The sequence below is a fragment of the Vigna radiata genome, chromosome 8, assembly GCF_000741045.1.
Source record: "Vigna radiata var. radiata cultivar VC1973A chromosome 8, Vradiata_ver6, whole genome shotgun sequence".
Lineage (NCBI taxonomy): Eukaryota > Viridiplantae > Streptophyta > Magnoliopsida > Fabales > Fabaceae > Vigna > Vigna radiata.
This window is the reverse complement of record NC_028358.1, coordinates 17,782,621-17,807,156: the sequence shown is the minus strand read 5'-3', so window position 1 is coordinate 17,807,156 and position 24,536 is coordinate 17,782,621. Positions and strand designations below refer to the sequence as shown.

Below are 24,536 nucleotides of genomic sequence, written 5' to 3'. Positions count from 1 at the left end.
AACAACATACCCATCTCATATAAATCAACCTCCGTTCATCTTTGTGCTTCATTGCCACTAATTAATTTTATTTTGTTTTATTTAATTATATTTGCATTCAAACCCAATGATCTCTTTTTGTTTTAAGTCTTAATTAATCTTGTTTTCACATAACTGTTCAGCGCCGAGAGTCCTCTGGGATATGATACTTGGTCTTACCATCTTATATTACTTGTACGACTCGGTACACTTGACGATTTGCCCCAACACACACATTATATACAAGGGTTAGTCTGAAAATAAATGTTATGTATAGATTTTTTTTGGTATGTATTTTGTAAAGATATATTAAAACCTTATATTCTTAAAAGACTTTTGACTATAATTAAAAAACACAAGCAGCTTTCATTAATAGTTCCGTTAGCATATTACAGATGCCAAGTTAGAGTTCTATTACTGAGAAGATACCACAATTAATTCGTATGTTTTCAGTTCATTACTAGTATATTCTCTCTTGCAGGATTACTAAGCATTTATGTTTATATATATTCAAAATGACTCAAAAGCAAATCCTTCGCCTCTTCTACTATATCTTTCGAAGAAAGTTCAATTTCAGTGACAGTGTTCATTGCAGTTGCCGATGCAAAGGGAACAAATTGAGGACGCAAAAAGGGAGGCCTTTGTAAATTCATAAAGATTTGCTTCTATTTATCTGTTTCAATCTGATCCTGTAATTCTTCCTTAGTAAGATAAGATTCATAAAGACAAGAAGATACATTCTTAAATGGGAGGAACTGAGGGAAGATACACAAACTATACTATGTCAAAACAAAAATGCCAGCAATTACAATAGGTGTGTGGCATATACTCCTTTCTCTCTTAGCCTTCTCTTATATCATCTTTTGTTCTTGCTGAAGAACTTGATCCTGCGGCCACTCCAATGACTTGGTTATTTGTTAACCTTTGTAACTGAATCATGCGTGCATAGATCCCATCAGGGTAATTCTTTAGCAACTGTGAATGGGAGCCTTGCTCTGCTACCTTCCCATCATCCATCACTGCAATCAGATTGGCATTCCTAATAGTTGATAACCTGTGTGCAACAATGATGGTAGTTTTTCCAGCACAGGCACGGTCCAAGGCCTCCTGAACAGACCTCTCAGATTCAGCATCAAGTGCACTTGTTGCCTCATCAAGAAGCATAAGTTCTGACTTCCTCACAAAAGCTCTAGCAATTGCTATTCTTTGCTTTTGGCCCCCTGATAGTTGAACTCCCCTCTCACCAACAAATGTCTTGAATCCATCAGGCAGAGAAGATATGAACTTGTGAGCATTGGCAAGAGTTGCAGCCTCTATGATCTCAGCTTCAGTGGCTGAGTCATGTCCATAAGCAATGTTCTCATAAATAGTAGTAGCAAATAGGCATGGCTCCTGAGGCACCACAGCAATGTGCCTTCTAAGAGACTTGAGATTGTATTTCCTTATGTCCTTTCCATCAATCATGACCCTCCCGGATGTTGGATCATAAAACCTTTGTATAAGTGCAATGACTGAACTCTTGCCACAGCCACTAGGCCCTACAAGGGCAAGAGTTTTACCTGCCCTGGCACGAAGGCTGAGGTCACGAAAAACTGACATATCTGGTCTAGTAGGGTAAGAGAAGTCAACATGCTTGAGTTCTACTTCACCACGAAGGTGATCAGGAACAGGGGTAGCATCTGGGTCATCAGGCTCAATCTCAGTTCTTCGGTCAAGAAGTTCAAAGACCGATCTCATGGCACGACCACCCTTTATGAAGTCAGGAGCCAGTGTTAAAGTTTCAGCAGCACCATTAGCTGAGACCATGAGAACCATAAAAACTCGGATTGTTTTAGAAAAATCAGATATACCGTGCTTCACAAGCCAAGAAGCATACCAAAGACCAAGTGCATAGGAAGCATAGAGTGCAAACTGAGCTATTCCATATCCACTTCCAGAAATCTGTCCCTTCCAAAAGCAGCGCCGCAGTGGAGTTTCAAGGTTTGATGCGAAAAGGCCAACAATTTTCCTTTCTGAATTAAAAGCAGCAACTGTCCTTACATTGGCTATAGCCTCTCCTGCTAGTTGAGTGGCCTTGGCGTGAGCAGCTTCCAGGTCGCCAGAGAAACCAGTCATGAACATTTTCTGCTCAAAATTTAGTGTAATGAATAAGTGGCTAGTACAAAATTGGATTACTAAGAAATGTGAGAAAGCAAACCTGCAAAACAGTGGCTGCAACAACAACAGGGAATACGGCCACAAGAACAAGGGCAAGGCGCCATTGCAATACAAACCCTGCAGTACAGGCAACTAGCATGAGTGCAGTGTTCTGCACAATTACTGAAATTCGATCTCCAATGGCTGATCTAACATTGTTGGCATCAAGAGAAAGCCTTGCTGCAACTCGAGCACTTTCATTTTCCTCCTTATCAAACCATGCCATTTCATTTTTAAGCACTGCAGTAAGCATTTTCTCCCTCACTCGTTTTGTAAGATTTTCACCAACAATATCCCAGAAGGAGTGCTGCAATGCGTTGAAGAGGAGAGCAGCCGATGATAGCCCAATCAACAAGTAACAGTACTTTTCAATTTCTTGGATCATGTGTCTGTGGTTTGGATTGTAATAAACGCTGAGGACAGCACTAAGAACATAAGCAAAAAATGCACTGAGGGATCCACAAACGACAGATCCTACAGAACCAATTAAGGCATATAGCCATTCAGGAGAGTTCATTTTTGCAAGTCGCCAGAAGGAACTAGCTTGATCTTTGAAGGCAAGCTTTTCAGGCCTGTGATTTGGATGTGATGCATCAAGGGACAGACTAAAATCAGATGTTGAGAAGTCAGATAGTCTGCGTGAGTATGGTGATCGCCCATAAGAAGAATTTCGTGCTATAATGGGTGAGCTTACAGAGTTTCTGGCGCTTGAAGGCCTGAAAAAGAACACACCATCGTCTTAAAACATCTATTACATGTAATATGTGTATTAAAAGAATGCCTCTGATCAACATTGGTGAAAGCTACCTAGCACTACTCTTTCTGGCATTAGTCATAGAAGTTTCATGTGCCATCTCCTGCATCCGGATAAGCTTGGCATAGACTCCATTTTCACCTTTAGCAAAGAGCTCATCATGAGTTCCAATTTCAGTGACACTTCCTTGCTGAAGCACAGCCACAAGGTCAGCTTTGCGAATTGTGGAGAGGCGATGAGCAATTACAAGAGTTGTTCTGCCAATCATGAACCGATCAAGGGCCTCCTGAACCAGCTTTTCTGACTCTGAGTCCAATGCACTTGTGGCCTCATCTAGGAGAAGAATTGCAGGGTTTTTCAGCATTGCCCTTGCAATTGCTATTCTCTGCTTTTGTCCTCCTGAAAGTTGCAGGCCTCTCTCCCCTACCTGCAATTTCACATAATTTCCATCTTTCACCATACTGGTTCAACAACTGTAACTATTATTTATCAAGTCTTATTACAAGGTAAGTGACCTTCCAGTATTATATTTTATCCGAAATCGGAGCTGTTTATTTTTAATATATTCATTATGACATATTACTTTATGGTAACTTCTGTTATGTTATTAATAAAAAGGAGTTTGAGTTCAACACAAAGTATTAATCTTTTTTCCAAAATGAGTTTGACGTCAATCTTATTTTTTCACTGTATGTTCTGGGCATCTCAAGCATTGATAGTTTTTGGCTTTAAAGTAATAATAAATGTCAATTCCTCTGGAATCCCGCACATGGACTGTTGACCTAAGCATGTTACCTTCTGAATCTTAGTAAAATGCATTGTATGACCAATCACTTCATGGCTTTTGACTTTTAAAAATAATGGGTTTTGCTTGTTGACCGAATCAATCAGTACTAACAAAAATAATGGAGGGTGTAATTATAGACTCCCAAATTGTCCAACAAAACAAGAAACCAGGTCAAGATCCGTATGCTTGTGGGTTTCACATTTTTCTATGATAAGCTTTCCTCATCTCTTGTACCTTAACCGCAATAAAATCGAACAAACTATTCTCTTTCAATATAAATGTTTATTTCTTACTAAGTTTTCTGTTTAGCATATATTTTATGTTTAACATTGATATATGCTAAAGTCAAGATCTGAATACTTGGGGTTCACATTTTACTATTACTAGGCTTTACTCCTTCCTTGTACCAAGCGCGACTGCCATAAATTCTTGAGACATTGTCTTCTTTCCATTAAAAGTTAGTTTCCCACCGTAACAATTATGACACGATGTGTTTTCAATTTTACCATTCAGCAAAATATGTTATACATTATTTTATACGACGTGAGTAGCAGTGATGGAAACAAGGCATGCTTGATCTGAATGATGTGAAAGGTGTGACTGATTTTACAGGAGTTGTTGATGAATCATGATCAAGATCAACCACCACCACAAATACGCATTTTTACTGGACGAACTTCATTCACAAAGCAACAGTAGTCTAAATTGACTGACCTGAGTTTCATAGCCTTCGGGAAGTTTGATGATAAAGGAGTGAGCATTGGCCACTCTAGCAGCTTCTTCAATCTCACCCTGATCTGCATCAGGCCTACCCAAGAGTATATTTTCTCTAATTGTGGTAGCAAACAAAGCAGGCTCTTGGCTCACCAGTCCTATTTGCTGTCTCAACCATCTAAGCTTCAATGTCTTAACATCATGCCCATCTAGCATTACTTGTCCTGCCAAACAGTATAGTTAGGCACACAGATCACATAATTACATTACAAAATGGTAACTACCACAACTTCAACCTCTCAATTACCTAGTTGAATGTCTACTCTACTTGATATTGAAAGACTGTGACTGTGAATGAGTTCACTGTATTACCTGAAGAAGGATCATAGAATCTCTCAATGAGGGACACAACTGTGCTTTTTCCTGATCCACTGCTCCCTACAAGAGCAATGGTCTTGCCAGCAGGTACACTCAATGAGAAATGGTTGAGGATCATGACCTCTGGCCTCGACGGGTATGAAAAATCCACATTTCTCAACTCTACTAGTCCTGTAACACTCTCTAACTCCAAACCCGATTCACTTTTTCTGTCTATACCCGGCTTGTGATCTATCACACGAAAAATCTTAGCAGCAGCAACTCTGGCCTTGGTAAATGCAGCCATGCTAGGTGCAGACTGTCCTAAAGCCCTACAACACAACAAAAAGTATTATCTCAGCAGGCGAAGAGGAGTCATGTGTGGATGAAATTTGCTAAAACATGAAAAAGCGGCCGAAACAGTACTTACAGTCCACCAATCATAACAGAAAACATGGTGGCAATGGCAAGTCCTCCGTTGGTGTAGTGGTGTCTAACCAAATAGCCACCATACCAAAGCAAAAGAGCATAGCAACAGAAAACAACAAAGTATGTGGCCCCCAATCCCATTCCCTTTGCAAATCCAGTCCTGTAGCCAATCTTCTGTGCAGTTCTCAACGCAGAGGAATAGGCCTGCAGTGCTCTAGTCTCCCCAACAAAAGCCAAAACCACTCGAATTTGAACAACTGTCTGCAAATTTAGCCCAACATCAACACCACCCAGATACAGAAAAACACAGACCAAAACAATGATTGGAGTCGGGTCCCTTAAGTCTCACCTGTTCCACAATGTTACCAGCTTGAGAAAGAGCGTCCTGGCTTTTACTAGATAACTTGGCCAAGGTGGTAGTGTGAATACCTCCGATTACTGCAATTATGGGGACCACAGCGAGGGTAACCAGTGCCAGTTGCCAGACCGCAGTGAAACCCACAACAAAGCCAGAAACAAATGTAGCCATGTAGTGAATGAAATTACCCAACTGCACAGAAAGAAAGTAGAATCAGTAACCACATTAAACAATAATCAAATCATCATGGTAATATATGGTTCAAAGATAAACATATCCTTTATATATGTGGTCAGAGATGAACTCTGTATCCAGAAAAATCAGATTATGTCTCTCCCTTGAGAATACCCTGGGCACCCAAAAACTAGTATAATCCCATGCAAAAACCAAGCGTTTTTGTGCTTCACCTTCTCGCTAATGGCATCTTGTACCATAACAGCATCACTGGTAATGGCAAACACAACATCGGATGTTCGAACCTCGGTGTCAAAGAATTGAATGTCCTGATCCAACGCTGCCTCCAGATACCTGATCCTCATTCTCGTTGATTGCCTCTCACCTGTCCACATCCAGCACGAAATCTCTGCAGCAACAAAACCAAACCTCTTTCGACATTCACACACCGTCTAAAATTCCAAAAACAAAATATCCAAAATTTAGAGCGAAATTTACCTGCCCAGGAGGATGCCCATATGGCAGCCCCCACCACCAGGAAGTAAAACGCATACTGCAAACAAAAAACCACAAAGAACTCCAACTCTCAAAATCCACCAAAACCATCACGCACCAAATCATGCTTAGTTTGTTGTTATTGTAATATCATTACCTTCACCACTTCCTGAGTCATCTTGTCCAAGTTATTCGCATTGGCACCAAATGAATTCACGAGATCAGCGAAGAAACGAAGAAAGAGTGGCAAGGAGCAACCATGTACAAATGCTCCAACCGTTCCAATTGCCATTAAAATGTAATCCAACCCATCCGCAAATCTGAAAAGCTCACCAAACCGAACAGAAGAAATGCTCTCACCCATCTTATCCCCACCACCACCACCACTACAAGTACCATTAGAAGCAGAAGCATCTTTCTTGGCTACTGAAGCCTCCTCCATTACCCTTTCTTCTCTTTTCTCATCCAATGTTGGGTTGGATTCATGTGAATCAGAAACAGGAGCAGAAGAGGACATAAGCTCAAGGCCTTGCATTTCAGACCATCTCCACTGTTCAACCGTCTTTATCTCATCAGAATTCTGTGACATGGCTAAAACTAAACTCGAATTCCTCAGCTTTAGGTATGATGAAAATAAGACTTCCCCACTGCCCTCTCTTTATTATCTCACACTGTTGTTCTACCTGGCTTTTATTGAGCTCGTGCTCCTGCTGCCACCCTTTTGTTTCTTCTATTCTTTTTATTCTAATTCGTAAATCTTTCTCTCTCTATTGCTATTATTCATTATTCTTGTTGTCTGTGACGGAGATAGGAAGAGTATATAGTCGAACACTAACTAACGTTGGTGTTGGTCTTTTTAGTAGTATTGCTGTGTTGGGTGTTAGTCTTATCTTGTAAGAGAGGGAACTGGTGGTGTTTGAGTGGGTTAATGTTCAGTTTGCTTCTTCTGTGAAGAAAAGAAAACTTGGAAAGTGACATGTGGTGAGGAGCTAGAAGGCAAAATTTTTGAGACATGGAGAGAGAAAGAGAGTGGTTTTCCTCCCGACAAAAAACACTGTGTGAAAACTTGAAGATGGGTTTTTGACTGGGAACAGATTCAAACCAGATGGAGAAAACTATTTTTTTAACTGTTTGATTTTAAATAAGTGATTATCATCATACATTTCCATTTCTTAAGGCCTTCCACCCAACTTGCTTGTCCTAATCCAGAAATTCTCTTCTCTCTGGGAATATATTATTTTCAAGAATTATCTTCTCAACAGTCTTTATAAACAATCTTACTCCCATCTATTGTATGTTTCTCAGCAAAGTGGAGTGAAATGTACTACACAAAAATGAAAATAGGAGATGTTTGACTGAAGATATAAAAATAAAACAGAAGATATTCAAATGGAAAAGATGGTGAATATAGGACATGTTTGACTGAAGAAAAAAAATTAAAAAGAAGAAATTTAAATAAAAAAAGGAAAGTAAATATTTGTAAGTTTTCTCTTTTTTTTCATACCAAAACAAATCAGTTTATTTATTTTTCTCTGTCTTTGTTTTTCTCTGTTCTTCCCTTTAAATCATCATCAGTGCAGTCTATACATTAAAAATGCTAAGCATATGTTTGAATAAAAAGTATGTTGTAAATTTATGTTTCATTTAAAAATAGTATATTAATAATTTATATCGGTATATAAAAAAATATGTTGGTTATGAAAAATACTTTTGCTTGATTTTGTTCATGCAAAAATGTAAACTAAAATATCAATGGAAATTTGAGCATTTAAGAGCAATCGTTATATTAGTTTGAGTTGGAAAATAGTTATTTTTATCAACTAAAGAATACATTAGAAAGCCGAATTATGAATTGCAACAAAATTTTTGTTTAAAAAGTTTTTTTCAAATGTTAGCAAATACTAGTAAAGCACAACTATCTAAAAATATTACACTTAATAATTAAAACACTTGGATAATACTCTATATTAGATACTGAGAAATAATCTGAAAAAAGTATTAAAAAGTTTAGTACAGCTGCTAAAGTTGAGGCTTAAAATCTGAAACAATGATATTTTAAACCCTTAAATCAAAGCCAAATTGTGCGGTAATCGTGGACATATCTGGGATTCCTCTGAAAATTTTGATTCCTTTTATTCAGTGAAAGCAAATTGAATAATTTGTTTAAGGAATAACTATCTAAGTCAGAGTATAATTAAAAATTTTCTAAACATTAATCATGATTAAGCTTAAAAAGTTAAATTAATTACTGTTTCAGACACTGTCTTACATTGCATCACGCTTTGGCTGAGTCTTCAGACACTGTTTAATACTTAAATTCCATAAACTTGAATTAAGAAATATATCATAGTCAGTAGCATCATGTCAATAATTAGATCAATGTACTAGGATAATTAAATAAATAAATAAATAAATAAAGCAGCTTTTGAGAAAGTATATGAGTTAATTATTAAAATTGAAAAGGAAAATAAACGTAATAACAGAGAAAAAGGTTGGAGTTGGATTTCTTTCTCACATTTCACGTTTGCCGTACACAGATAAAAAGGATTTATTCAATTATTCTTCTCAGTGCCGTCCACTCTGGGGCAAATCTCCAACCTCAATAAACACTTTTCACTCGCAAAATCAATGAATTTATTCTTAGAATCTCAAACAGGAATTGTCCTTTTAGCTATAAATAACTACATTTTACAGTATTAGCTTTCGATAACTTTTCTTTTAACTAATTTTTTCAATTTTATTAGACCATTTTAAATATATTTAATTTAATTTTAGTTTTCAAAACATAAATAATAGAATTCTTTTTCATCAAATTTTTTATAATAATACTAATACATGTAATGTAAAATTCGTTCATTGTGTCACATTACTTCTTTCAATTGATAAAATTGGATGTTTCGGTAAGTTGAGAGGTCAATTGCTCAAAACATTCCATGTTATTTCTAAGACTGGACGAATGTACTTTTTAGATGGATGGGTGTGATTCAAAGTGGACGAACATTATTCAAAGTACTCTAGATTGACAATCGAGCAGATTCGTTTAAGGTTGGACAGGCTCCCTGATCTTCGTACTCCTAGTTATTCACTCTTTCTCCTTCTTCTCCAAGTCGGGCGGACGAGTACCTGTCAAAGGCACTCCGACATTGAAGTCAGTAAAATGACCGAACGACATTTACAACAAGTGATGCGTGTGGTGTTCATAATGTGCATCATGGTCCAGAAGTCATACTTAAGACCTTTATTTATACTAGTTGTAATGGGCTTTTAACTTTCGTGAACCTCATGATGGCCCAATTACATCTTAACCTCCATTAGGGGCTTTAATGAGCTATTATCGTTTATAATCTAATTGTGTGGTCGGTCAGGGTGGTTGGCCTGGTGGTCGGTCGGCCTGATGGATGGTCAGTTTGGGTGGTCGGCCTGATGGATGGTCGGTCTGGGTGGTCAGTCGGTTGGCCTTGGATGGCCTAGTGGTGCCCAGGAGACCGTACGGTACACAAGCCCCTCGAGCCCGAGCATGATGTTAATCATGCGAAGGGACTATGCAACTCCTGATTGGGTTTTGCTTGTCTATGGCTTTGTTTACTGATTCAAATAAATGGTTGGAGACTGAAATGGGTCGCTCCTTTGTCGATCGAGCTAGATCGGACCGCTGATCCTGCTTAAGTAATACGTCATGGAAATCCGCGGTCGCTGACCTTTGTTATTACCGGCCAAGATTCCTTTGAGGACGAACAATCGAGGCTGAATGCTAGAGGCCGAATGACTGAATACCTTTTAGGCCGAATGGCTGAATGATCGATGTTGAACTACCGAATTGTTGAAGTCGAATGGTCGAACGGTCGAGGCCTTTGGAGGGTGAGAATTTGAGGCCTTTAAAGGCCGAACGGTCGAGGCCTTTGGAGGATGAAGGCCGAGAAGTTGAGGCCTTTGAAGGTCGCACGGCTGAGGCCTTTGGAGGCCGAGAAGCTAGAGCCTCTTGAGGTCGAGAAGCTAAGGCCTCTAGAGGCCGAAATTCTGAGGCCTTTGAAGGCCGAACGGTTGAGGCTATCTGAAGGCCAAGTTGAGGCCAAATACTGGCCGATCGGTTCAGGCCTTTTTTAGGCCGAGAAGTTAAGGCCTTTGAAGGCCGAACGGTTGAGGCCTTTGGAGGCCAAGAACTTGAGGCCTTTAGAGGCTTAGAGGTTGAGGCCAAGGAATGACTAAACGGTTGAGGCCTTTGGAGGCCGTGAAGCTAAGGCCTTTGGAGGCCGAGAAGTTGATGTCTTTAAATGTCGAACGGTTGAGGCCAAGTTGAGGCCAAGCAGTGGCCGGTCGGTCGAGGCCTTTAGAGGCTAAAGGCCGAGAAGATGAGGCCTTTGGAGGCCAGGAAGTTGAGGCCTTTGAAGGCCGAACAGTTGAGGCCTTTGGAGGCTGAGAAGTTGGGGCCTTTGGAGGCCGAGAGGTTGAGGCCTTAGAAGGCTGAACTATTGAGGCCATTTGAAGGCCAAGTTGAGGCCAAGTAGTGGTCGATCGATTGAGGCCACTTTTAGGCCCAGAAGTTGAGGCCTTTGAAGGCCGAACAGTTGAGGACTTTAGAGGCCAAGAAGCTGAGGCCTTTGGAGGCCGAGAAGCTGAGGCCTTTGGAGGCCGACAAGTTGACGCCTTTGGAGGCCGAACGGTTGAGGACTTTAGAGGTCGAGAAGTTGAGGCCTTTGAAGGCTGAACAGTTGAGGCTAAGCAATGGCTGATCTTTCGAGGCCTTTTTTAAGCCGAGAAGTTGAGGCCTTTGAAGGCCGAACAGTTGAGGCCATGTGAAGGCTACGTTGAGGCCAAGCAGTGGCCGATCGTTCGATGTCTTTTTTAGACCAAAAAGTTGAGGCCTTTGGAGGCTATCTGATGGCCAAGTTGAGGTCAAGCAGTGGTCGGTTGGTCAAGGCCTTTGGAGGCCGAGAAGTTGAGGCCTTTGAAGGCCGAATGATTGAGGCCTTTGGAGGTTGAGAAGTTGAGGCCTTTGGAGTTCGAGAAGTTGAGGGCTTTGAGGGTCGAACGATTAAGGCGATCTGAAGGCCAAGTTGAGGCCAAGCAGTGGCCGATGGGTCGAGGCCTTTGAAGGCCAAACGGTTGAGGCCTTTGGAGGCTGAGAAGTTTAGGCCTTTGGAGGCCGAGAAGTTTAGGCTTTGAAGGCCGAACAGTTGAGGCCTTTGGAGGCCAAGAAGGTGAGGCCTTTGGAGGCTAAGAAGTTGAGGCTTTTGGAGGTCGAATGGTTAAGGCCATCTGAAGGCCAAGTAGTGGCCGATCGATCGAGGCCTTTGGAGGCCATGAAGTTGAGGCATTTGAAGGCCGAACGGTTGAGGCCTTTGGAGGCCGAGAAGTTGAGGCCTTTGGAGGCCGAGAGGTTGAGGCCAAGGAATGGTCGAACGGTTGAGGCCACTTAAGACCGAGAAGTGGCCGAACGGTTGAGATCGGGTGGCAGTTGTTCCGTAATGAACTCATCATTCACCACCTGGCCAAATTGCAGGGGTTCCCTTAGGAACTCGTCGTTCATCAACTTGGGCTTTATCTGGAATCGGGCAGGAGTGGTTCTGCGATGAACTAGTCGTTCACCGCCCGACCAAATTGATAGGGTTTTCCTTAGGAACTCGTCGTTCATCAACTTAGGCTTTATCTGGAATCGAACGACAGTGGTTCTTCGATGAACTCGTCGTTCACTGCCCGAGATGTTAAGGTTGAACACTGGAGGCCAGTATTTGGCATAAGTACCTGAGGCCATGGAGGCCGAGCGATTGAGGTCGAATGGGCGAACGCTTTGATTTCATTTTTGGCTAAGTACTTATGAGGCCAAGTTTGAGAAAGTACTTGTGACCATGATATGGCCGAACGGTTGAGAGTCTAGGTCGAATTGTTGAGTAGACTAGGCCGAGTGGATGAGGCTAAAAGGTTGTGTTGATGCCCTTTTGGAGCACCACTCACGGTGGGCGCCAAAATGTATTGGTACGGTTGAGAAATCCCTGACTCAAAACACTCCATGTTACTTCTAAGACCGGACAGACGTAACTTTTAGACGGACGGGCGTGGCTCAAAGTGAACGAACATTATTCAAAGTACTCTAGGTTGACGACCGGGCGGGTTCGTTGAAGGCCAGACGGGCTCCCTGATCTTCGTACTCCTAGTTATTCACTCTCTCCTCCTTCTCCAAGTCGGGTGGGCAGGCACCTAGTTCATTCTCCCTCCTCCTTCTCCAAGCCGGGTGGGCAGGCACTTGTCAAAGGCGCTCTGACCCTGAAGTCTGTAAAATGATCAAACGACATTCATAACAAGTGATGTGTGTGGTGTGCATAATGTGCATCATGGTCCAAAAGTCATACCTAAGACCTTTATTTATACTAGTTATAATTGACTTTTACCTTTTGTGGGTCTGATGATGGCCCAATTACACCTTAACCTCCATCAGGGGCTTTAATGAGCTATTATAGTTTAGGCTTAATAACACTAAAGGTCCCTATTTTCGTCACGTGCGTTCGTTTTGGTCCTCATATTTTTTTTTGTTCAAAGTTATCCTAAGGAATGTAAATTTCGTTCAATTTGGTCCTTTTTGCAAACACCGTTTAAACCGTTAACGACATATTGTCCAGCTGTGCACAACAGGGTTAATGTGGCATTTAACTACCCACGTGGAGTCCTTCAGCCACATTGAGGTGGATTTTGAAAGAAATGTGATTTATTTAATGGAACCCAATTTTTGACAAGGATGGAGAGTGAAATTAAGGTTAGGGTGTTTTACTTTACTTCAGTGAAAGCGAAAGTGAGGTTCATGGTTAACCAATCTTGTTCCCAATCTTGGTGGTTGATGAGTCATGTCTCCTTTCCAATCTTCTTCTTATAGTTGTAATAAATTGGTTCTCCTTTATTTCTCCCGACAAGTTAAAGTTTTTACTAACCCAAGTCCGTGAATAATGTCCAAGTTTCCTCTTTTTCCTTGTTGGGTCTCTTCAATTGTAAAGTTAGAGTTGTTGATGTTGTGATTGAAACCGTTGACAAGGTTTTCATAAAAGGGTGTGTGAATGTGATTTTGGTCACTCTATATGAAAGTTTTTGGAGTCTCTGAGACTATAATTGTCACTGTCTTGGTTGATTTTTCTATGATTTTTTTGTCCCTCTTTAATTTTTAGAATTTTCGTTTGCAGGTCTGTGGTGATTGCGGTGGCGGCCTGAGGGTTTAGGTTTGGTGGCGCTAGGGTTAGACTTTTAGAAAGAAAGTAGGGTTTCGATTTTTGGTTGGGCTGAAGGTTGAAGAAGATGGTGATGTGGCTCTATGTTTTGTAATGAATGAAGGTTGTTCAATCTAGTCCTCATTTCTATTAATTATTTTTGAATGTGGTCCCTATGATGATTATTGATCTAGTCCACGTCAAAACATAAATGACAGTTCACTCTCTAATTGCACATGTGGAGATCTGGTCGTTATCGATTTAGACGGCGTTAGTAAAAAGGACTAAATTGAATACAAATTACGATCTTTAAGACAAGATTGAACAAAAGAAAAATATGGGGACCAAAATGAACGCACGTGACAAAAATAGGGACCATTAATACTATTAAGCCTATAGTTTATAATTTAATCATGTGGTCGGCTAGGGTGGTTGGCGTGGTGGTTGGTCGACCTGGGTGGTCAACCTGATGGACGGTCGATCTGGGTAATTGACCTGATATATGATTAATTTGAGTGGTCGGTCGGTCAACCTTAGATGGCCTGATGGTGCCTAGGAGACCGTATGATACATAGGAGATTGTACAATACATTGGACTAATAAACTTTTTTCAATAAACAAATTTCGACTAATCATAGGTCATTCGTATAATTTATCCTCATTTATAATTTTATTAGTCACAGTAAAATAATAAAATTATAGTCAATTTGAATATTAGTAGTAAAATAATAATATACTAAGTCACTTATCAATACTTATTAAAAAAATATAACATTTTGTTGGTAATATATAAAATGAAATTACAACTAATATAAAATAGTAAAATATTTATTATTATAACTCATAACATAAGATATTTTGATAATTGTAAATAATGACGTGGAAGTTATTGATAAGCATATGAATAAAAGTTATTTATGGTTTCGGTGAACTATGTATCATTTTATATTAATTATATAATTTTATATATTTTAATGAGTAAATATTTAAAGAAGATGATAAGACAAAATAATAACCATATTATTTATCTTAAAAGAAATAAATAGATAAGATATTAGATTAAAAAGTAAAAATTATAACATCCTAAATTATATAGAATTTATATAATATAGAAGTCATTAAATATAATATTATAGAACAATTAAAGACTCAGATAGAGTTTTAAGATTTACAGTCATCCAAAAATGGCTATAAAGTTAAAAGTTTATATATAATAAAGTATTTCAAAAGATATACAAAATAAGGTGGATATTCTAAGACTACACAACAACATCGTCACCCTCCAAGGCTTGCTCTAGAGGCATCTCATCTACCTCTGCTCACATCCAAATGGATAATCATTGCAAAGAAAGAACACAACACGTACAAACACAAAACAAGCAGAAAGGGTAAGCTAGATTTAAAAGCATACATGTTATCTCATAGCATTTTAAGATATAACATAGCATTCATACAAAGTAAGCAAGTAAGGAATCCTATCAGGTTATAACTTAGACTAGACCGGTCCAGACTTAGAATGAACATCGAGCTAAGGCGGGTTGTGCACTTATGGTGGCCTCTACTGCTTTGCAAAGCTCTTACCAATGGGTTTCACCCTACCACTCACAAGGTTAGTCTGTTACCAAGCAATAGGCCTCCAAGTAGCGCCTACACTAGGACCTCCTACTACTCGCACCACATGCATCAATCTTCTCTAACCGAGAATGAAAGATTATTAGAGTGTTAGGATAACCTCCAAGACTGAGCTCCCTATGTTCATTCTAAACACTACAAGTATCTCACCAAGAGATCTTACTTTCATACTTAATTTCACCATCTTTATCACAATCTTCCTCTATTTTAATCATAACAACCAGATATTATTTATATATTTCCATTCAATTTCATACAAGATCATATATGAATCACACATCACCTATCAATCAAGAATAGAACAGAAAAGAGCAAACCATAACGAGATTGGTCGCTCAACGCACACAGTCGCAAAGCGAGACTAGAGGGTTTTCGCATAGCGACCCCAATACGCTATGCGAATCCTCAAACAGAGACCACCCCTTCTCAGTCATTCGCATAGTGACTAAGCTCGTTGTGCGAATTAACCCCCAAAAGCTCTAGGCCTCACACCCTCGCATAGCGTCCCAAATTGCTATGCAAGAGTACCCTTGGCAGTGACTCAGGTTGCACAACTCTTGCAAGGCGACTAAATACGCTATGCGACTCACCAAACAGAGGGCAACCCTTTACAGTAATTCACACAGCGCACAGAGTCGCTATGCAAATGCCCTAACAGAGAGCACCTCACCAGGGCGACTTGTTGTGCGAATCCTTTCGCTCAACGAGTCTGCATAATTTGCATAATTATGCAACTCAACCACCCAAAACCAATTCTAGACATTTCTCCTAACTTCTAACATTCTTATATTGTAGTATATACCCAATTAAACTTGTCTAAGTGGTTCTAGACATTCCTATATAAAGCGATTAAACATCAATTTACACCCTAAAACCTCAATTTCATCAACCTAGAGACCTAAATATTAATTTACCATTTAGAATCTATTTTTGACCATTTTGACACTTCTAATAAGTCTTAAATGACTTACTTGAATTGTCTCAACAGCTCAACTTAGTCCTTGACCCCTAGACCTCCAAATCACTACCCCACTTCCTCAAAAATGGCCTAACACACCCAATTCATTTAACTTCTTATCTAATAGCCTATACAACAAACTTCACCTCACTCCAAAAATCAATTGCAGCATTACACCATACACATACCAGTTCATAAACATCAATTCACATTCTCATCATTCACACATCAAGAAGCACACGTTCTAACATATAAGATTATCAAATTCAGCTCAAACAACATCAACGTACAAGCAAGTTTCACACATACATTAATTCACAACTAAAACAGAATCCTGGCTCATGCACACCCTAACTCACTGAACAGAGAATAAAAACTCAGCTTCCCTTACCTCTGAATCAAGTAGCCCAGCTCACAGGATGATCTAACTAGTCCTTGCACTGCAAGAAAACCTAGAGACACCTACAAATCACCAATTGGTGATATAAAACAGTTCTTAGAACCTAAATAAAGCTAAGAATTGAGGGAAGACACAACAAGCTACATGCAAACAGAATTTGTTGCATGATTACAACTCCAAAACGTACAAAAGAAAGGAAAACAACTTACTAGTTGAGGAACAGAAAATTTGATCGGTCAAGATCGCAACCCTTGATGCCAAGATCGCCTAGGCACTTCCGAATCGTCAAACCATTAGCTCGAAGATGAAGAAAGTTAGAGAGAAACCAGAGAGCTCTAAGGAATAGTGTTCTAGAGAGATGATGTGTTCTAAAAGTAATGAGATGCATTTTTAAAATTCTATTTATATGAAAAGGTTATTTTAAAGTAAAGTAAGTTGTCTCATTCTTTTAATACACTGATCTACACTATTAATCTATTTCTAGGTTCTTAGAAAAAATATTAATATTTAATAAATAAATAAAATTTAACATACTTAAGTTAAAAAAAATTATAGGACACTTAAAACTTCAATAGATCTTTTTATCATTAATTTAATAAACACCATGTTATCAATTCAATTTTAACAAAGAAAAAGTAAATAAAATTAAGAATATTAAGTAGTAATATCATCTTAAAATAATGATAATGGTAAACCAAAAGTTACAATTTAAAACTTGGTTAACAATATAAATTTTCTAAATTCTATAGAACGAAACTACAGGAAAAAAAAAAGAGCAAAACTATAAAGTAATTAACGACATATTATATACGTGATCAACTTATGATCTTACATTGCGTTTGTTTGTTTGTTTTTTATGATAAAAAATAACAACAACAAAAAGATCACAATAGAAAAATATAAGTGGAAATAATTATTTTAAATTTATAAAAAATTATGAGAAACAACAACTATAACAAAAAATAATAATAATTACACAAAAAATATCAATATTTTTGACGTAAAAAAAAGTCTCTCGTGTCTTAATTTGATAAGTAAAAGTCCATTGTTAACACTCCGACAAGTGTACCGAATTGTATCAAGTAATAATAAAACTGTAAGTCCGAGTATTGTTTCCCAAAGGACTCTTAGGCCTAAACGTTTATGTGAATTCTTTATTTCTTAAGACTTGATGTAATGAAAATTAGGGTTTTAAATGGAAAACGGAAAATAAACATGCATGCAAAGATTGATCAACTAACAATTGAATCATATGGATGAATGATGTTATTGGGGGTTTATGATTTCATCCTAATCCACTCTCAAATGTTTACAAATTCTACTCAATTCTACTACTTTATCAATGTAAGTGCCACTTTCTAAATTTCCCTAATTCCAATATCTTGGTGATTAGAGTCTAATCCTAATTACTAGTTTACTATGTCTAGTCTCCCTAGTAATTAATCATGCATTACATAGTTCGCACAAAAGCTTAAGGCAATTGGTCCTCCTATCCCTATGTCTAGGTAATATTGCTACCAAGAGAATTCCCTCATGTCTAGACCTGACTATACGTGTCCGTATAGATAGAAGAAAAAGTCATGCTATTGATTAATGTTTAAACAAAGCATACAAATATAATGGAGGAAAAACTCTAACAATTGATAAAAGAAATCATATGAATTAAAGTAAGAATTTCAATACATGAGAGTTTCAATAGGATTACATCGTTTCCCCAACAACAAAGGGGTTTAGTTCACCATAATCATGGTGAAACTAGATGAAAAGAATGAAAAATATGAAAAGATAACCCTAGAATTGATAAGTTGGAGCTTCCGCATCCAAAATCCGCCTCCAAGGAGTGAAGAGAGTGTTTTTGCGTCCTTTTTGCCCAAAGATACCCCTCCTAGGTCGTGCAAATCTATTTATAAGTTCTTAAATCGAAGCAGAAACTGGCCCAGGCCCAATAGTCCACCTCCTGGCGATGGGTTCACCGCTCGGCGATATGTACGGCACTTGAAATCACCCCTCAACGTTGTCGCCTGAGCGTCTGGCAAAGAGTTCCCTCAAGGTTCCACCGCCCGGCAGTGAGGTAGACACTTGTATTCATCCCTCAGCGGTACCGCTTGAGCGTCTGGCAAAGAGTCTTTGGAGAGTACACCGCCCGACGATGGTTTCACCGCCCGGCGGTAGCTGCGACTCTTCTCTTCTTCACTTTTCCTCCTTCTCTTAAGTCCAACTCCTATCTTCTTCAACTTCCTTCATTCAATTCCTGATAAATCTTGCCAAATCATGGAAAAACCAAGCATAAAACTAAGAAAACCAACTTTGACTCTCTTATTCTCTAACTTAAGCAAATTGCATGATTTCAAGCTAATTCTAAGTGATAAAGGGTGTGTTCAATGTCAAATTCAAGTATGAAAATAACGGTTTTTGAACCGTTATCACAACCCCAAACTTAGAACTTTTCTTGTCCTCAAGCTAACAAAATGTAACTTAGTCCTACACAAATCATCACAATGGTTCAACTCATTCAAAAACCAATATTTCAAGAAAAGTCATTACTCAAATCAGCTCATCAATAGAATTTGATCAAGATGCACACATGCTTCAAATCAACTCATCATAGTGTTCTCAATCAGATAATCTCAGACAGATGTTATTCTTATGAATGACCAATCAACTAAGCATAAATGAAATAATGAAATCATGGAATCATTCCTCACCAAACAAGGTGTTTCACTCAATCACTCAAGTGTTTCAAAAGATTCACTCCTTCCCTCCACTATCCGCATGTCACATAAAACAAAATTGCCTTTCATTTACCATAATCAATCATCATCACACACATCATAAGGAATTTTTCAAGGCTTATAATGTGGTTGGGCTAACAATAAAAATTGGTTTTTTTAGATCACAAAATCCTAGAGTTAAGAGAGTTATTTTCACATTCATAATTCAAGCACAAACTCTCTTTTTACCAATCTCACTCATTCCCAACTTCCTTTTTATTTTGCATTGAGCTTTTCTTTTGCATTGAGCTTTTCTTTTCATGTTATCTTGTCTATCTTTTCTATCTTTTTTCATGCCTTTCATACTTTACTTAAAACATTAGCTCAATGCTTATCTTTCTTTCAATTTTCCAACAATCCCAAACTTGAACCTTTATCAATACCACACAATAATTCTCAACTTAACTCAAGGTAAAGATTTTTCAAAAGGGGTTTCACATACTGTATAAGGCTCAAGTTTAAAAAGGGTAGCACACATTGTGCTCTTCTTGATTGGGACGAAAACTTTTGTTTTGGCTAAGAAAGGGTTTACTCAAAAATGGCCTTGATTATATGACAGATACATGCAATTCAACCAATCATAAAAATTTGGGCAATATCATTCATGCTTTCAAGTAGATAGCAATCACATCATCAAAAACTATAGAGCTCAAAACCTTACATATATGATGCTCTCATCATTCCACATATCTCAAAATCACACCCTACTTAGCATCATAATCACAATCATAATATTATCATGCATCTGTTCACATAACTAGTGAACACTCCACCTGTATATCAGCATATGGCAATCTCAATCATCATTCAATATCAAGCAGCTTATCTCATGCAACATCAAACAGTCAAACCATCATATCAGAAAAGTTTTAGACCAAGTACATTAATCCTATACTACTCAACAGAAGCAAATCCTATACTATTAAACAAAAACAAAAGATAAGAAAAACCTTGTTCTACTGCAAATAGCATCCATAAGTAGATGCTATATAAGCTCCTCAACCCATGTTGTCATCAGAATCCTCCTCTCCATCCTCAACATCCTCAAAATCATCATCATCCTCAGCATCCTCATCCATGGCTAGAGCTTCAACTGCTCCAGATCTACTGTCCTGCGCCTGTTCTGGCCAAGCCATTATGTTGTTGAACTCGTCCATAGTCCACCTATATGCAAGAGGAGTGTTGTACAAGCTCACATTCATCTCAGCTATAGCAACCTATCCTTTATGAATGGACTCAAGTCTGGACTCTACAAGAGACATATACATGTCCCTCATATGGAATGGCTCAACATCATGCGCATCTCCGTGAGCATGTGATGGAACTCTCCTCCTAGAGCGTCTCTGCGGTGCTGGTTGAGCTGCCTCAACTCCTCCACAAAACTTCCTGTAGTAGGCCTCATCAATGGTCTTTCTGGGACGCTCAAAAGGTGGGGAAGATGTGTCCACCCAACTGCATGGCATAACTGTGAGATCAATGAAGGATGTCCCAAGGGTGCTTTGTTGCTAGTGGTAACTGCATTGTTCTGGATCTCATTTGCAATCATCTGGCCAATGTTGGTGTTTCCACGCCTGGGCGTCACCGCTGAGCGTCATTTTGAGTGTCGCGCCTACCGCTGAGCGTCATTTTAGCGTTGAGCGCTGTCAACGTGGGTCTGGGCCAGTTTTCTGTTATTTTTATAATCTATATAAGGATTTAGTCGACTTAAAGGGTCTCTCTTTTCATAGAAAGAGGCACAAAAAAACTCTTTTAACCCCTCAGGGGCGGATTTTGGATGCGGAAGCTCCTAACTACAACTTTTAGGGTTCCACCTCTCATTCTTTTCATTATTTTCATCTAGTTTCACCATGTCTATGGTGAACTAAACCTCCATTGTGTTGAGATTGTTGACAACACAATATCTATATCACTTTGGTTTTTGATGATGACAACACATTTTTAATAACACATGTATTGTAGATGTGTTACATGTTCTTTTGCTTATTGATTGATATCTTATTGAACATGTTTTTGTGTTTATCTTGATATATGAATGCATATTTACTAATCTTATATATGTTACATCATATCTGGTTGCATTACACATGATTTGAATGAGAAAAACCACATGCACATTTATTAACTTACATTGTGTTGCATTACTGCAAGTTGTAAGTCGACTTCATTATGGGGGAAGTCGAATTAAGCTCGTGACTATGCATAAATTTTCAAAAACAGTGCTATGTGAGATTTTACATTGAAAATAATTTCAAAGTAAACTACAGAGTCGAAGTCGACTGTGTGCGCCACACATTCGATTGTATTAGTTGCTTGATTTGAAATTTTGTTATGCTCATGAAGAGTAATAACTATATTTTTGAATGTTAGTTGAGCATTGATTGTTGGTCAACTGTATTGACTGAGAAATTAATTTGTTTGACTGGATTGCTACTATTGTGTCTTAACTGTTATAACTATTATAATATAGTCGACTTTATTAGTAGCATAATCGACTACAGGAGCTTCTGATTTATAGAAATCTATGAATAGACGAGAGATGATTATTTTTGGAGGACTTTTACAAATCTAACATTTTCATATTCTGTTTAAGATTGTTTCTTTGAAGATTACAGCTCTAGGAACTCATCAAGAAGACGATTGTGATCTTGCTTGGAAGAATTTCTGATGGAGGACTGTGTTGCACTTACTGCTTGATCAGAATCTGCACGATTGAGGTGCTTCTCGGTTGATCAAGATTGTTAGTGGCATCCGTGGTGAATGTTGTTACCTGTTGTGACTACAGGGGTTGGACTCGTGGAGTCTGGTACACTTTGAGGATTGTTCAAAGTGGGTTACAGATTGCAGGAGAGGGGACATCTTGCTGCAAGTCTGGCTGTGTGGTTTGCTTATATTTTGGTTAGAGGGTTAAAGAGGTGTTTTATATTTTTGACGTGGAGGTCTTCTATAAAAGCCTTGTTGTAAAAACCTTGACCATTATAGTGCGTTTGCTTCTTGGTACTGGAAGGACACTGGATGTAGGCATTGAGGCCGAACCAGTATAAAAACCTGTGTTTGAATTCTCTATCCCTATACTTTTACATTCATTCGACTTTATTATTTGCGTAGTCTACTTTGATTTTCCACTGCACTAAGTTTTCTATAACTTGCGATTCAAGAAAATTTGTAAAGTTTTCTACTTTGAATTAAAGATTGCGAAAAGACTCTGATTTTCAAAACCCGCCAATTCACCCCCCCCTCTTGGTGTTAAAACAAAGCCTACCTATTTCCCAACAATTGGCACCAGAGCTGGTTTTGATAAGATATTTGAAAAACTAGTCGACTTTGTTTTTCTTTGAATCGACTATAGACCTAGAGATGACTTCCAGTTTTCAAACTTTTGGTGAAGGTGGTGCGACAAATAGACCACCTCTGTTTGCTGATGAAAATTACCTTTTTTGGAAATTAGAATGCAAATCTTTCTTGAATCCGTGGATAGAGGAATTTGGGATGCAACAATAAATGGCTCTTTTGTGCCTACAAAAATTGTTGATGATAAAACTGTTGTGAAACCCTTTACTGAATGATCAACTGAAGAAAATAGAAAAGCATAGAATGATATTAAATCTAGAAACATTATTGCATCTATACTAACTGTTGATGAATTTTTCAGGATATCGCAATGCAAATCTGCAAAGGAAATGTGGGATGTCTTGGAAGTCACACATGAAGGCACTAATGAAATTAACTGAGCAAGGAAGAATTCTTTGATTCAAGAGTATGAACTTTTCCGGATGAAGGCTGGAGAGACTATCTATGAAGTCCAGAAAAGATTCACACACATTTTTAATCATCTTATGGCTCTTGGCAAGGTGTTTGATAAAGAGAAGATCAACATCAAGACTTTGAAAAGTCTGAACAGAAATTGGCAACCAAAAGTCACTACAATCTCAGAATCCAAAGACCTTACATGCATGAACATGGCTACCTTGTTTGGCAAGCTACTAGAACATGAATTGGAACTTGGTAGATTAAAGGATGAGGAAGAGATTGAAGAGAAGAAATCCATTCTCTAAAAGCTACAAACAAGAAAATCTCAAAGTCAGATGAATCAGATGCAGTGATGGATGATAAAGAGATGATGACCATGATGGTAAGGAAGTTCAGTCGATTTATGAAAAATGATAGTCAACTTACTAACCATGCAGGTCATAGTAAATCAAAGAAAAGCTTCAGATCAAATGCTGTACAATGCTACGAATGTGGAAAGGAAGGACATATCAAGTCAGAATATATAGAATTGAAGCCAAAGCAGAAAGCAAATAGAAGGTTTCCTCAAGACAAAGGAAGAAAACAAAAAGGACCCTACATTGCTTGGGAGAATAGTGACTCAGACTCTTCAAGTGATGAAGATCATGACCAAGAAGAGGAGTCTAACATATGCTATATGGCTGGAACATCACATGATGACTATGACAACGATGTAGAATTTGAAAATGAGCCAATAGAAGTGAAATATGATCAACTATTGGACACATTCAGGGAAGTACATGCTGAAGCAATGCGACTGCAATACAAGGTTAATTGACTCAACTCTGAGAGGAGAGATTGTGAGTATAAAATTAACAACCTTGTGTCTGAAAATGAGAAACTAGAAGAGGAATTGAATGATGCTTTATTATCTGCTAAAGAGATAAGAATTTAAACAGTTACAGTAGAGAAACCGTGTGATAAATGTCCTACACATATTGCGCAAATAGGTTACTTGACTAGTACACTAGCCAAATTCACTCAAGGTAGAGACAATTTGAATGTTGTTTTAAAATCCTCTGGCAAAGCTATACACAAACAAGGAATTGGTTATAAAGCACAATCTAACAGAAGTAATGCCGAAAAAGTTTATTGATCTAAGCAAACCTGCTAGAAATGCTTGCTTTCATTGCAATTGTGTTGGTCACACTGTTAGGAATTGTTTTTATAGAACTATTGGTATTCCTAAAGGTTTGTATGTATGGAGACCAAAGCAAAAATTGAGTAGAACTAACAATCAAGGACCCAAGTTAAAATGGGTATCTGCAACCAAAACTTAAGTTGTTTTGCAGGTTCACAAGCGGGTGCAATAGAAACTCAAGGATGAACTATACTTGATATATCAATCTTCTAGAGTGTCTACAACGGGTAATTTGTTTCACTCTATTGTATCATGTATAAATTGATTGATTGTTGATGCTTGATTGTGTGTATGATTGTTTGTATTTTTAAATGATTGATTTGGTTTGAAAAATTGATTTTGCGACTTTTAGTCGACTTTATTATGAGTCTTTCCA

The 24,536-nt window shown here is 38.3% G+C and overlaps 1 protein-coding gene across 1 annotated transcript; it reads right to left on the bottom strand.

The window, feature by feature from the left end:
- Positions 1 to 640: 640 nt before the first annotated feature.
- LOC106772273 (ABC transporter B family member 1) lies at positions 641 to 7,454 on the bottom strand. The gene is made up of 10 exons (XM_014658563.2): positions 6,440 to 7,454; positions 6,286 to 6,340; positions 6,021 to 6,196; positions 5,605 to 5,805; positions 5,257 to 5,516; positions 4,842 to 5,158; positions 4,470 to 4,693; positions 3,022 to 3,395; positions 2,216 to 2,930; positions 641 to 2,142 (listed from the first exon to the last, which is right to left on the bottom strand). The coding sequence occupies exons 1-10, from the start codon at positions 6,869 to 6,871 to the stop codon at positions 859 to 861; spliced, it is 4,038 nt and encodes a 1,345-aa protein (XP_014514049.1). The 5' UTR covers positions 6,872 to 7,454; the 3' UTR covers positions 641 to 858.
- Positions 7,455 to 24,536: the final 17,082 nt, after the last annotated feature.